This window comes from Phyllostomus hastatus, unplaced genomic scaffold (genome assembly GCF_019186645.2).
Source record: "Phyllostomus hastatus isolate PE091 unplaced genomic scaffold, TTU_PhHast_1.1 phas_contig_151, whole genome shotgun sequence".
In the NCBI taxonomy this organism is placed as follows: Eukaryota; Metazoa; Chordata; class Mammalia; order Chiroptera; family Phyllostomidae; genus Phyllostomus; species Phyllostomus hastatus.
In genome coordinates this window covers 506561-520818 of record NW_025333616.1, presented here as the reverse complement: position 1 = coordinate 520818, position 14258 = coordinate 506561, and the positions used below count along the sequence as shown (strand labels likewise).

The window sequence follows — 14258 nt, the reverse complement described above, 5'->3', positions numbered from 1 at the left end:
TTTACAATAGTCGAGCTCTGGAAGCAGCCCACATGCCCATCAGTAGATGAGTGGATAAAAAAGCTGTGGTGTATTCACACAATGGAATACTACTCATCCATAAAAAAAAGGAGGAAGTCTTACCTTTCACAACAGTATGGATGGACCTGGAAAGTATTGTACTAAGTGAAATGAGCCAGACAGAGAAAGACAAATTACCATATAATCTCACTTATATGTGGAATCTAGTGAACAAATAGAAATAGACTCACGGAGAACAGACTGACAGCTGTCAGAGGGGAGTAGGGTGGGGGCTGGGTGAAAAGGGGGAAGGGATTAAGGAAAAAAAAACTCATAGACACAGACAACAGTATGATTATGACCAAGAGAAGGGGGTGGGGGAGGTAAAAGAGGGTAAAGAGGGGAATAAATGGAAGACTTGACTTGGGGTGGTAAACACGCAATACAATATATGGATGATGTACTGTAAAATTGTACACCTGAAATCTATATAATTTTATTAACCAATGTCACCCCAATAAACTCAGTTTAAAAAAAATAAAATAAATATATAAATAAAGTTACTGATCAGCAGACTCTAAAGGAGGGAAGTGATCGTGGATTTTCTGGAACATGGGGAGATGGGGACCATTGAGGGTGGTGTCAGGCACTGCCTGCCACAGTCACATCATCCAACATATCCTCAGCTACTCTGATGCAATGTGGTGAAAGTAAGAAAACTGACTGCCCTTATAAAGCGTTAGATTGTCTGATTCCGCCCCCACCACTCCCCTCCCCCACACTGCCAGCACCAGGTGTGGGACATTCTGTGCTGTTCAGTGTATTGCAGGATGTGAAGCAGCTCCCCTGGCCTCCATGAGTCCCTCAAAATTTAAATTTTTTAATGTCCAAACATTTATCCTCACTACTGAGCTTTGGGTACTTCTGCCCCTTTATTCTGAGCCCGAGCAGAGTGGCAGCCCTATTTCTGATAGAGAAGACACCCAGACTTCAACAACTGTCCCGAGGTGGGAGGGGACCCTTTCATTTCTTTTTTTTTTTCTTGGAGAAAGAAAGGAAGAGAGAAAGAAACATTGACTTGTTGTTCCACTTATTGATGCATTCATTGATTGATTCTTGTATGTGCCCTGACCAAGGATGGAACCAGCAACCTTGGCATATGGGGCCAATGCTCTAATCAACTGAGCTACTTGGTCAGGGCCACATTTCTAAACGTGTAAACATCTGATTAGGTTACTGGCTTGGTAGTGTTTAAACTGCTGTCTCTGCTACACAAAAGGAAAAAATACATGACTTGTTTTTGTTCAGCTCATTGGCACTTCCCCACGTGCACAGAGGAAGAAAATAAAACCTATGACTCCGCTAGATTTTTTTATTATCCTTAAAGAACAAATTTGAGAGTTCACAGGGCTAGAGAAGGTCATGACCCCAGGCATCTTGGGTACTCAGCAGCAGAAGCTGGTGCGTTGTTCACTTGTCCGGGGCATGGCTTCAGGATACAGGACCCGGTGGTATGGGCCTGTTCTCTGAATAACTATCCCCCAACCCCCACACCTGGCCAGAGTCAGGCACCCTAAGACCCTCAGTAAACTTTCCCTGGCAAGAAATGCTCAGCACACCATCCTATGAGGTAGTCAAGAGATTCTGCACATTTTACAATCAGAGAAACAGAGGCTCAGAAAGGGGTCTGGAGGTGTACAAAGTCCCACAGGGGACCATGAACTTGGCTGTGTCTGCCCAACAATTTATCCTCAACTGTGGCCCACATCAGAGAGAGCTGGCTCCTCCCTCAGTAGTTCCCAGTTTAGATTCTCAAAGCCGGCATCTGATAACCCGGCTCACCTGTGACAGCCAGATACCTCGCCCCAGCCAGCCCCTGGGTCAGGTACCCCACCTGTAGGCCAATCCAGTGGCCAGAAAAAAGGTCAATGCTGCCACCTAGAGGGTGATGTGAGCATGGCAGTCAGCATTTCTTGGTCAATGCTGCCACCTAGTGGTTGTTTCTGGCATGGCAGCCAAGTTCCTTAATCTTTGGGCTTGGCCAATGCTGCCACCTAGAGGGCATAGCAGCCAGGTTTCTCAACCTTGAAGCTCAGTGTCAATACCGCCACCTAGAGGCTGACGTGGACATGGCAGTCAGTGTTGGTCTTGCAACTCCATCCTGAGTCCACCATGCCCGCTCCCAGATGATTTGGGAGGAGCTGTCCCCACACAGAGAATTCCTAGGACATCTCCAAGCCCACAAGGCGGGCACTTTCAGCCCAAAGCCACCGGGCTACCTCCTCATCCTCAGCCTCAGGGGCCGGAGCCTTCTCTTTGAGTCCATCGAAGTACTTTCCAGAAACGCCCTCCAGTTCCTCCGCCACAGCCAGGTAGGTGCTGGGCTGGGCCGCCAGCTCGGGGCTCTTGACCAGCAACCAGAAGATAGGCCCTGCAATCAGCCCACAGAGAGTTCAGACCACACATTCAGGGAGGAGGATGCAAAAAGCCCCCTCCACCCCAGCACACAGAGCCCACGGAGGCTAGAAGTTGGCCTGGAGTCCCACAGAGCCCACCTCCAGACTTTTCCTCCTGTGGTTCCCCCCACCAGAAACTCCCTTCCCTAGCCTATCCCTCCAGATACAGGGACCAGTCCCAAAGCCACCTCCCCCAGGAAGCCTCCCTGGCTTTTCCTGGGCAAATGAAACCTCTCCCTCCTTTCCATCAGCCCCGCATACCCACCATACCTCATCTTGCTTTAAAATAACTTTTATTTATTAAACGTTTCCAGTGCCAGCCTCAGCTCAAGATCCTTGACACCTAGCACCCACTCAGTGAATATTTTCCAAGATTACAAATGCTGTTTATAAAGTTCTAAAAGCCCTGGCAGGGTGGCTCAGTTGGTTAGAGCATTGTTCAGATATGCCAAGGTTCAGATATGGGTTTGATCCCTGGTCAGGGCACATACAAGAATCAACCAATGAATGCATAAATAAGTGGAACAAATCATTGTTTCTTTCTCTCTCTCTCTCTCTCTCTCTCTCTCTCTCTCTCCTCCCCTTCCCCTCCCCCATCTCTCTCTCAAAAAAAAAAATCTGAGCTAAGCCTAAGCACTGTGCTGGACCTTTTACAGGAGGTCACATCTAATGTTCCCAGTAACAGTGACGCAGGTACTATTCTGGTTCTCCCTTAGCATGAGGACACTGAGGCTCAGAGAGGTGAAGTCACTCCCCCGGGGTGGCCCAGCTGGTTCTGGGGTGAAGCTGAGGTGACCCTGAACACAGAGGACTCCAGGAATTGGCTCCATGGGTCCCCCCTTCTGAGATATGGCTTCCTCATCAGTCAAACAGGCTCTGGCCTGTTTCCTGGGGCTATGCTGAGGCTGGCAGGAATAGACATACAAAAATGACCTGTTCTTGGTAGCATAAATGAGACAGAGGAGGGAGCAGTCTCTGAGGGTGATGTTAAGTTTATGTCAACTGGACTGGGCTAACAACCAGAGAGCTGGCAAAGCCTCATTTCTGGTTGTATCTGTGAGGCTGTGACCAGAGAGGTGAGCATTTGAATCGATAGACTGAGTCAAGGAAGCCCATGTGGGCAGCATGAAATCAGTTGGGGGCCAGACTAGGTGAAAAAGGTGAGAAAGGGTAAATTTGCTCTTTGCTTGAGCTGTGACGTCCATCTGCTTCTGTGGTCAGACATGGGTGCTCCCGGCCTGCAGACACAGAGTGTGACTACATCACCCATCAGCTTTCCTGGGCCTCCAACATGCTGAGATCAGACTGTGGGAATTCATAAATTGTGAGCCAATCTCTCCTAATACATCTATCTAAATACCTATATGTATATCCCATTAGGAGGTTTCCGAGCCCCAAGCAGGGAGGGCAGGGGTTCAGCAAGGGGCCCTAGGCCAGGAGGACACTTACCAAGAGTGAAGCTGGAGAAGGCAGATTTATGCATGCCCGTGTGTCTGCCCAGTTCTGTCCTGGCCACACCAGGGTGCAGAGCGTTCACGGTCACACCCGTGCCTGGGGAGAGAAGGGAAGGATGGGGCAAGGGGCTGGCGAGACAGACACCAGATTTACTCCTTACCAGGAAGCCTGATGCTGTCCACCCTGAATTCTGGAGCTCCCCTGTTTTCTGCTTTTGAACCCACATCACCCTCTTGCTCTGAAACCTCCACAGCAGGTGGTTTGATCTTGCGAGGCAGCTCTGTCACATGGCTGCCCTGAGCAGAGCCTCGGAACCTGAGTGTGTGTTGAAATCACATGGAGTGCTTGGGAAACCCAGACCACTGGGCCCCACCCCCAGAGGGTCTGAAGCAGAGGGCCAGGGTGGGTCTGACAAGCTCCCAGGTGAGCTAACACTGCTGGCCCACACACCCTCCATGAGAAGCAAGAGCAAAGGGCAGACTTTTCTACATCAGCACTATGGACACTGAGAATGAATCATTCTTTAACCCATTCACTGGCGATGCCAAGCCATATCACCAGCTTCTGTCCAGCAGCTACAAGTAGCAACACCCACCCCCAAAGTGACAGCCAAAACTGTCTCCAGATATTGCCCAATTTCCACTAGCCTGGAACACCAAAGGCTTAGATGCCAGTCCTGGATGGACAAGGAAAATGTGATTGATTAGTGATGCCTGCTTCAGGTACCAAAGGAGGCTGGTTGTGTGTGATTGATTAGTGATGCCTGCTTCGGGCACTGGCACCAAGCCTAGCAATGTATGTTAATTATGATGTCTGCTTCAGGCACCAGAGGAGCCTAGTAGTGTGTGATTGATTAGTGATGCCTGCCTCAGGCACCAGAGAGGCCTGGTTGTGTGTGATCAATTACTGATGCCTGCTTCAGGCACCAGAGGGGAGCCTGGTAGTGTGTCATGCATTGGCTACTCTGTCCTAGAGCCCATGCTTGACTCCCATTAGCCCAGGGTAACAGCAGAACTGTTCCAGCCTCAGAGCCAAAGGAAAAAGATGACACACACACCTTGCAGCCGCCGGCTCAGCTCCTTGGTGAAGAGGACGAGGGCCAGCTTGCTCTGGCAGTAGGCCGCTTTCGTGTCATACTTCCTCTTCTCCCAGTTCAGGTCATCAAAGTCTATGTGCCCGGCAATGTGGGCCAAGGATGAGAGGTTGATGACCCGCGAAGGGGCTGAGGCCTTCAGCTTGTCCAGCAGTAAGTTTGTCAGAAGAAAGTGACCTGGACGAAAGATGACGAGAAAATAACTGTCCTCAAACTCTGACCTGGGGGTGTGCTGAGAACATTACTGTAGCTCACCATCCCCATAACTAGTGGTTCTCAACCATAAGCAATATGCTCCCCCACTCCCCCGCCCCCAGGGAACAACTGGCAATATCTGGAGACAATTTTGGTCATCTCCACTGCAGAGAGTAGGGACACTACTGCCATCTAGTGGGTGGAGGCCAGGGATGCTGCTCAACATCCTACAACACACAGGACAGTCCCTACAACAAGGAATTAATTATCCAGTCCCAAATGTCAAGCCCTATGAGGTCGGCTAGAGAAGAGATTGCCTTTTACCTCCCAAAATCCTTTCCCCACTTGTTATAAAGTAATAGAATTTTTGCCTTATACCCAAGAGGGCCCAATAAAAGACTACTTTTCCAAGACTCCTTTGCAACCAGCTCGGTCATGTAACTGAGTCCCAGCCAATAGATCGTGAATGATAGTAATGTGTGTTAAGGGTTGAGTTCTGTCTTCCCACTCCCCCCAACCCACAAAAATATTTTGAAGTCCAACCCTCCAGAACCTCAGAATGTGGCCTTATTTAGAGATAGGGTCTTACAAAGATAAGTTAAAGTAAGCTCATTAGGGTGAGCCCTAATTCAGTGTGCCCCATCATCCCCTGGCCCATACTAACAGAACTCCAGGTACATCAGAGTAACAATAAATGGACTAACAGAGTGACTGAAGGGCAGACAGACTGAAAGATGGGCAAAGGGATAAAAGGTCAAGAGATACATAGAGGGTCCCAAAGACTTCCTGAATGTCCAGCAAGGAACAGGCACCTCCCTGAGCTGCCGGGTGACCCCACCAGTGGCCACCCAGCCAATCTGGAGAGTGGAAGAGGGCACCCCCTCCCACAGCCTGTATCTGACCCACTAGGGGGACCCCGCTGATGCCCCAGGTGGACACCGAGAACACACAGCCCACAGCCTCACCCAGGTAGTTCACGCCAAGCTGCATCTCGAAGCCATCCTGGGTGGTCCAGTGTGGGCACCGCATAACGGCTGCATTGTTGACCAGCACATGCACCCTCTCCTCCTCTGGAAGACAAGGGTCAGGGCAAATGTGTCAGCTCCAGGCCTGCGCTGGGCTGAACAATGTCCCCAAACATTCGCATCCACTCAAAACCTGTGGATGTGACCTTTCTTTGGAAACTGAGTCTTTGCAGAAGTAATCAAGTAAAGGTGAGGCCGCAGGGTGGGCCTTCATGCAACGTGACTGGTGTCTTCATAAGAAAGGGAAGTGTGGCCCTGGCTGGTGTGGCTCAGTAGACTGAGCACCAACCTGTGAACAGAATGGTCGCCGGTTCGATTCCCAGTCAGGGCACATGCCTGGGTTGCAGGTTAGGTCCTCAGTAGGGGGCGCACAAGAGGCAACCAATTGATTGCACATCGGTGTTTCTCTCTCTCTCTTTCTCCCTCCCTTCCCCTCTCTCTAAAAAATAAATAAACAAAATCTTTTTTTTTAAAGAAAGGGAAGTTTGGGCACAGATACATGTGCACAGGGAGGCTGTGGTGTGATGATGCAAGGAGAGGGAAGAGACACAGCAACAAGCTGAGGAACATCAGGATGGACGGCCACCACCAGGAGCTGGGGAGACAAGGGAGGATTCAACTCACACAGCCCTGCTGACCCCTGATCTCGGACTCCTGGCCACATGCTGGGCGGCTTGAACAACAGAAATCTACCGCCCCCCCTCCCCAGTTCTGGAGGCTGGAAGTCCAAGACCAAGGTGCCAGGGGCTGGTGTGCTCTGAGACCCTGAGGCAGAATCTGTTCCCTGCCTCTACGCTTGGCGGGTAGACAGCTGTGTCGCTCCTGTGTCCTCACATGGCCGTCCCTCTGTGTGTCTGTGTCCTGATCTCCTAAGGACACCAGTCAGACTGGATCAGGACCTGCCCTAACGACCTCATTTTCACTTGATGACCTCGGTAAAGACCCCATCTCTGAGGTCACATCCGACCCATCTTTTTGGGGATGAAACATGAGCAAATCCATTACATTCCCAAAGCGGTTTTTAGGATCCACAAAAATAACTGGTTGGTCCCCTAGCACCTAATAAACAGTCTCTATCTTGTTCCCTATTTGGGGGGAAGCAGGTGTAATGCAGCTGCCAGGAACACAGGCTCGGGAGCCCATGAGATGGGGGTTCAAATCCCTGCCTCCACCCTGGGCAGATCTCAGCCAAGTCACACAGTGCCTCTGTGACTCAGTTTCCCCCTCTGCCATCCTTCCTGAGTGTTATTAATTTGTGTTGTTAAAACAAAGAACAGTAGCTATGTTTTCACAATGGAAGCCTCACAATATGGGGCAGGGGACAGGGGAGGTTAAAAGTGACTTCCTTGGGGTTGGCATGGAATCGATGGTGTTTAGTTCTTTACTGTTCAGGATTTGATTTCCATAAGGAACGTGTATTTCTTTGCATTAGGAATTTAAAAAAAAGTCCACACATGTTTATTTGTTCACTTCTTCTGAGCAACAGCTCCTGGCTCTCCCAGCCTACTTTCCTGCTTTCATTTAACATGGAGCTGGGTAAAGAGGAAGGGACCATCTCCAAGATCTGCAGACACCGTCGCATGGGATGAAAAACACATACAGGAGAACAGATGTTCACGGCAGCCCCAGAAAGGCTGGAAGCCAAACGGCCAACCTGTCAGAGCCACGCAATGGAACACAATGTAGCCACAAGCAAAGAATAAAGAAATATAATGTAGCCACAAGAACAAGAAAGCTCTGCCTATAAGCCTGTGAGAGGATCAGGGAGAAAGAGCTGGGGCAGCACCAAGTGTACAAGAGGCTCAGTCTGCCCCCAAAGACCAAGGGGCAGCAATACTCCTGCCTGCGTAATAAAGGCATAAAATGCCAGACACACAGGCATTGAGCACGTGAGGAAGGTGGCTGGGAGCTAGGGGCAAGCGTGGCAGGGAGACACTTGGTCGCCTCCTCTTTTGTACTTTCTGAACATTTAATACAGTCAACATTATTCCTATTCAAAAAAATTAATACATGAACAGTTCTGAGAATACCAGGTGGGAAGCAAAATGAGTGAGTCACCAATCAAGGTGACAAGTGCAGAAAAACTCAAGCCCGATCCTTGGATCTGCAAAAAGAAACACCTAGCAAAGAAAGCGGGAGGTCCGGGGACTCGGCACTGTGCCCGTGGGTCCCCCAGTGGTGGAGGGATTGTCACAGCCATGCCCAGGTGCTCCCAGGAGGTGCAGCCTGAATCTGACGCATCTGTGTGTCCCTGGTGTCACCAGAGACAGAAAGCCTCAGGAGACAATGGAGGATGAATCACTGGAGGATGAATCACTGTCTCTGCTCCTTTTGTCTGAAGGGTTTGGTTTTTTTAGAGAAGGGAAGGGAGGGAGAAAGGGAAAGAAACATCAATGTGTGGTTGCCTCTCATGCGCCTCCTACTGGAGACTTGGCCTGCAACCCAGGCATGTGCCCCGACTGGGAATCAAACTGGCGACCCTTTGGTTCGAAGTCCCGTGCTCAATCCACTGAGCCACACCAGCCAGGGCTGAACCAGGCCTGGCTTAATTCCAGACTCCTCAGAGCCTGGCCACCTGAGACCTCACCCCACACAGCCAGCACCCTCCCTCCTCCTACCTTCGATGATTTTCGCAGCAAACTCTCGAATGGACTTCAGGGAGGCCAGGTCCAGGTGGCGTGCATTGACTCGGTGATTCAGGGTCTCCCCTCGGATGTCCTTTGCCGCTGCCTCACACTTCTCCATGTCTCGACAGGCCAGGATGATGTTGCCTCCTGGAAGCCCAGGATAGAAAAAAAAATTTTTTTTAAAGACCCACTCCTAAGTATGTATATACCCCATACAAATGAAAACATAAGCCCACACAAAAATGCAGACACACATGTTCACAGCAGCACTATTTACAACAACCTAGGAGTGGAAACAACTCAAGTGTCCATCAATGGATGAACAGATAAAACATGGCATGTCCATGCTGTGGAATATTATTCAGTCATGAAAAAGGAAGGAAGCCCTGCCTCCTGCTGCAACATGGAACATGATGCTGAGGGAAAGAAGCCATACAGCAGGGGACACATTCCGTATCATTCCATTTCTATGAAATGTCCAGAACAGGCAAATCTATGGAAGGAAGATTCATGGTTTTCTATGGAAGGATGGGGAGTACAGGGGAGAGTAAGGGAAGCAAAGGTACATTAGGGGTGATAAAAATGTTCCAACTGAACGTAGCAACAGTTACACGGCTCTGAATATGCTAAAAATCCTTGAAGTATATACTTTGAACAGGTGAAATGCCTGGTATGTAAATGAAATCTCAATACATCTGTAAAAATAGGTGGTTGGGTTTTTTATTATTTTTTTAGAGTTTATTTATTTGTTTTTAGAGAGAGGGGAAGAGAGGCAGAAAGGGAGAGAAACATCAATGTGTGGTTGCCTCTCATGCGCCCCCTACTGGGGACCTGGTCCGCAACCCAGGCATGTGCCCTAGCCTGGGAATCGAACTGGCAACCCTTTGGTTTGAAGGCCAGCACTCAGTCCACTGAGCCACACCAGTCAGGGCAGTTTTTTGTTGTTGTTGTTTTTTAACTAGACAAGTGAGAACAGGAAACAGGGATTGAGGACCATGCAGATCTGTGTGGCTTATCCCGCCCACAGGGGACTCAGCTGCCCCCTATGCATCCCCCTGTCCCTTCAGGTGGCTCAAAACAGACTCATTGCCCACCACCCAATCTGTGTATCCTCCTAGTGACAGCAGGGTCCCCAGGACGGCTGTGGGTGTGTCTGCCAATTTCCCTTCTCACCTGCTCCTGGGAGGAGCACGTGTCCTCCATTAGGGGAACCTCACGTGGCCGGGGGCTGTCCATCACAGTGCTCCCTCACACTGACCGCAGGGGTGGATGCACAGCTTCCTGACGCACATCAAGGCCTGACCCGTTAAGGACCCGTTCCCCTGGCCGCCAACACTCAACAAACCCAGAGAAAGCTTCCGCTGTCCCCTGGGCCTCTCACCTGCCGCGGCCTTCCCTGGAGGACCAGCCCAGACCTTCCAACTGCTGAAACGGAAATCCCTGACTCCGCCCTTTCTCACATCTGACCCCGTGGGAGGCCCCATTCATTCTAACTTCAAAAGTGATCCTCAAGCAACGAACAGGACCCATAGAATTCCTCCAAAACCCCATTTGGACCTTGAGAAAAACATCGAAGCATCCCAAATCCAAGGGCACCTGGAAGAGCCTGAAGCCAGGGCTTGACCCTGACCTCTGACCCAGGCCCGAGCCAGCCGCTAGGACTGAGCCCGCCTGCAGTAGGAGAGAGTGAGGCCAACACAGGGAAAACCCAAAACCTCCACCCCCGCTGAGAGCCTGAACACCCCACCCTCTCCCAGGGCTGAGGCGGGCGTGAGCTGGGTTCCTGCCGCTCGGAACGCAAAGAATCAAACGACCTGGCCTCCCTCGAAAAGACCCCTCGGCTGCCAGCCTCGCCCCCTGAGCCTCGAGCAGAGAACACAGGGCTTCACCTGTTTTTCTTTTTTCCAAAGGCAGCAGACACCCAATATTACATTAGTCTCAGGTGTACAGCATAGCGGTTAGACATTTCAGCACCTTACGAAGTGATCCCCGGGAAGTCTAGTGCCCGCCTGACGCCATACCTTGTTATTACACTATTATTGACCAGACTCCCTCTGCTGGGCTTTCCATCCCCGTGACTGTGCTGTAACTGCCCATTTGCACTACTCAGACCCTTCCCCTCTTCCCCCCTCCGCCCCCCACGCTTCTGCCACCGAGGTCCTTACCTCTCCGCGCCAGCTCCAAAGCGGTCTGCTTCCCGATGCCGGTGTTGGCGCCCGTCACGATGACCGTCTTCCCCTGAATGGTGGCCTTGCTCGGACAGGTCCCGCCGGCGACATAGTCCCTGAAGGCGAGAAAAATCATGGTCAGTTCCATCTGTCTGTCCACTCGCCACAGGTGGCCCCCGCTGCTTCGATCCTGGGCAAATGACCCCTCCGAGCTTGCGTTCCCCCAGCTGAAAGAAAGAAACGATGTGGCATGAATTCCATGAAGCCGATGTCACGTGGCAGGTGGAGGGTGGGGTGCAGCCTGGTGTGCGGAAGCCTCCAGGCTGTGACAAGAGGTATTTTATGAAGACAGACTGTATTCGCTTCCTGTGGCTGCTGTAACAAATGGTTAAAACCAGGCAAGTGTAGTCCTCTCCAGTTCTGCTGGTCAGGCTCCCCAAATGGGTCTCACGGAGCTAAAACAGAGGTATCAGGCTGCGTTCTTTCTCGGGGCTCTTGGGCAGAATCGGTTCCCTCCCCTTTTCCAGTTTTAGTACCCTTCCCCCATTCCTTGGCTCACAGTCCCTTCCTCCTCTTCAAGATTCTGACTCTGACCCTCCTGCCTCCCTCTCATAAGGACCCCTGTGGTGTAAGTCACAAGGATAACCCAAAGTCATCTCCCATCTCAAGGTCCCTAACTCAATGTCGTCTGATTCTGAGCGTTAGGATGTCCACGACCTTGGGGGCTGTGAAGATGCTACGAGATCCATAATAACCAGAAGCCAAAAACTGGACACCACCAAATGTCGCCCATAGGGGACTAGCCAAATACACAATGCCACCTGCACACACGAGAAGAGCACTGTCCAACCTCGTAGCCACCAGCTACCTGAGGCTGTTTAACTTAAATTAATTAAAAATAAATCGCAAGGCCCTTGGCCAGGTAACTCAGTTGGTTGGAGCATCCTCCCAAAAAGTCAAGGTTTCAGGTTCACTCCCCAGTCAGGGCAGATGCAAGAATCAACCAATGAATGCATCAATAAATGGAACGACAAATCAGTGTTTCTCTCTCTCTCTCCCTCCCTCTCTCTCCCCTTTATCTCTCTCGGGGAAAAAAAAAAAGGAATAAAAAAATTAATAAATAAATAAATAGCCATATTCCCCTCTACCAGGCACTGTTGTTGTTGGGGTTTTTTTTTTTCATTTTTATTATATTGTTTAGCTTTTTTGGAATTGAAAGTCAACAGTATGAATAAAAATAAAAACAGTGACCAATGAATTTTATTATAATTATTTTATATTATTTATTCCATTTTCTAGAGCTTTCCACAAAAAAGCTAGTTCATATTTCAGAGCAGTAGTTTAATGAATGAATAAATATAAAGAACAAGGTACCAGTTAACTAGGTGAAAAAGACAGTATCAGATCAGAAGGAACAAGTCCAAAATGAAGCCTCATCATAGAGCAGATAAATGAACCCAAAGGTAATTATTCAAACAGACTTACAGTCTATCCTCCATGCTCTTTAAAAATAATAATAATTCAATTCCAATTACTTTCTGGTCGAACTCCCAGTCAGTCTCTTTTCTTGTATAACGAATAAAATTACATATGACTAATCCTTTTTTTTGTTAATTGTTGTAAGAACACTTTGCATATTGTTAACTGGAAGCATAACATAAGCACGCTCTTGGTGCTCAGTAGCCACATGTGACACTATGCACAGCACGGACAAAAACACTTCCATTAACACAGAAATCTCTACCGAACAGCGCTGCTATAGAACATTTGCTAGCTGTTTTTTTTAAGTGAATTCACCTAGGAAAGATAAAAACTATGTATACAACCCATGCAACATGAGCTTTACATTTGCCGAGTTGGACAATTCTATTTGTTTCTGTAATTTCGGATAAGAAAGCTTAGGTGGCATATATTTTCCTTGCTCCCGGGCCAGCCGGGGACATAGGGGTAATTTCTCATTAAATATTTGCTGAATGAATTAATTCATCACTTAAAAGGCCGGAAGCAACTAGATCAAAATGTTTACAAGGGCCCGGAACCGCCCCTTCCTCGGGGTGACCTTGGCGGTGACCTGCCATCGCGGGGCTCAGGTTTGTCCTCACGTTCTCTGGGGTGAGCTGGTGGGCGAAGGGTTGGTGGTCTCCACCCGGCCTTGCCTCCCTTGGCTGCCGACCGGGGTCCAGCGCACACTCACCGGAGCAGCACAGCGCCACCCACCGCGGTGCCCAGCAGCGACGCCGGCACAAGGTAGCGGTTCATGACGGGCCGGAGCGGGACCCAGCGGGAGGCCGCCCGCCGATCAGCCGCCCGCAGATCAGCCGCCTTAGTGGCTCCAAGGAACCTGGGGCCTGAGATCCACGTGGGGAAGAGCAATCGCGGTTTAAACAGTGGCTTCCTGAAAGGGGCGGGGCGGTACACTAACGGGGCGGAGCTTCCAGGACCGGACCTATGGGGATGGGTCTTGAGCGCTACTACTTCTGGGAATGGTAGTTTACTGGTCTGGGGGCGTGGCCACATCTAGGGGCGGGGTTGGGGCGGGGCCTACGCGCTGTTGGAATTACGTCACACTAGTTCTGCTGCACCCGGCAACTCAGTTCTGCACTGAAACCAGAATTCCAGTCCTGCAGCGGCCGCTTCGGGACTGTTACTCTAGGGGTCTTTCAACTCTATCAGCCTGTTCCCTCGTCCAAAAATGTGTACACGCCCTGCCCTGTGTGGCTTAGTTGGTTGGAGCGACCTCTGGTAGACTGAAAGGTGGTGGGTTTGATTCCCGGTCAGGGCAGCTGCCTGGGTTGCCTGTTCGCCCCGATCGGGGCGAGTGTGAGAGGCAACAGATCAATGTTTCTCACATCGATGTTTTTCTCCCTCTCCCCCTCCCTTCCCTGCTCTCTAAAAAGAAATAATAATTATTTAAATACTGCCTTCCTCATAGACTTTATGAATGAATTTTAGAATTCCGATGCTCAGAAACCAGACCTACTAGCCTACGGTTCGGCACTCCTGGGTCTGGGAGAGGAGGAGCCGAGGGTCTGGACCCCTGCATCTGAGGGAGGAGGGGCTGGGTGCCTGGACCCCCGGGTATGAGGGAGGAGGGGCTGGGGGCTGGACTCCTGGGTCTGAGGGGGAAGGGACTGGGGGCTGGACGCCTGGGTCTGAGGGAGGAGAGCTGGATGTTTTGACTCAGGGATCGAAGGGACCATGTAGGCAAACAGTAAGGACCAGTGCTGTATGATTCCAAT

At 50.4% G+C, this 14258-nt stretch overlaps 1 protein-coding gene across 1 annotated transcript; it reads right to left on the bottom strand.

The window, feature by feature from the left end:
• Nucleotides 1-499: 499 nt before the first annotated feature.
• On the bottom strand, nucleotides 500-13402 carry RDH13 (retinol dehydrogenase 13). Its single transcript, XM_045830318.1, has 7 exons — nucleotides 13214-13402; nucleotides 11017-11135; nucleotides 8843-8998; nucleotides 6165-6269; nucleotides 4969-5181; nucleotides 3906-4007; nucleotides 500-2431 (listed from the first exon to the last, which is right to left on the bottom strand). Exons 1-7 carry the CDS (start codon nucleotides 13276-13278, stop codon nucleotides 2223-2225), a joined length of 969 nt encoding a protein of 322 aa, XP_045686274.1. The 5' UTR covers nucleotides 13279-13402; the 3' UTR covers nucleotides 500-2222.
• Between the last annotated feature and the right edge of the window lie 856 nt (nucleotides 13403-14258).

Bases quoted from the DNA above. Each gene is read 5' to 3' on its own strand.
- RDH13 (XM_045830318.1), bottom strand. From the start codon at position 13,278: ATGAACCGCTACCTTGTGCCGGCGTCGCTGCTGGGCACCGCGGTGGGT. The intron at 5,182-6,164 runs GTGAGGCTGTGG...TCTTTCGTCCAG, and splicing joins GCTTGGCGTGAACTACCTGG to GTCACTTTCTTCTGACAAAC. The intron at 2,432-3,905 runs GTAAGTGTCCTC...GGCTGATTGCAG, and splicing joins CTTCTCCAGCTTCACTCTTG to GGCCTATCTTCTGGTTGCTG.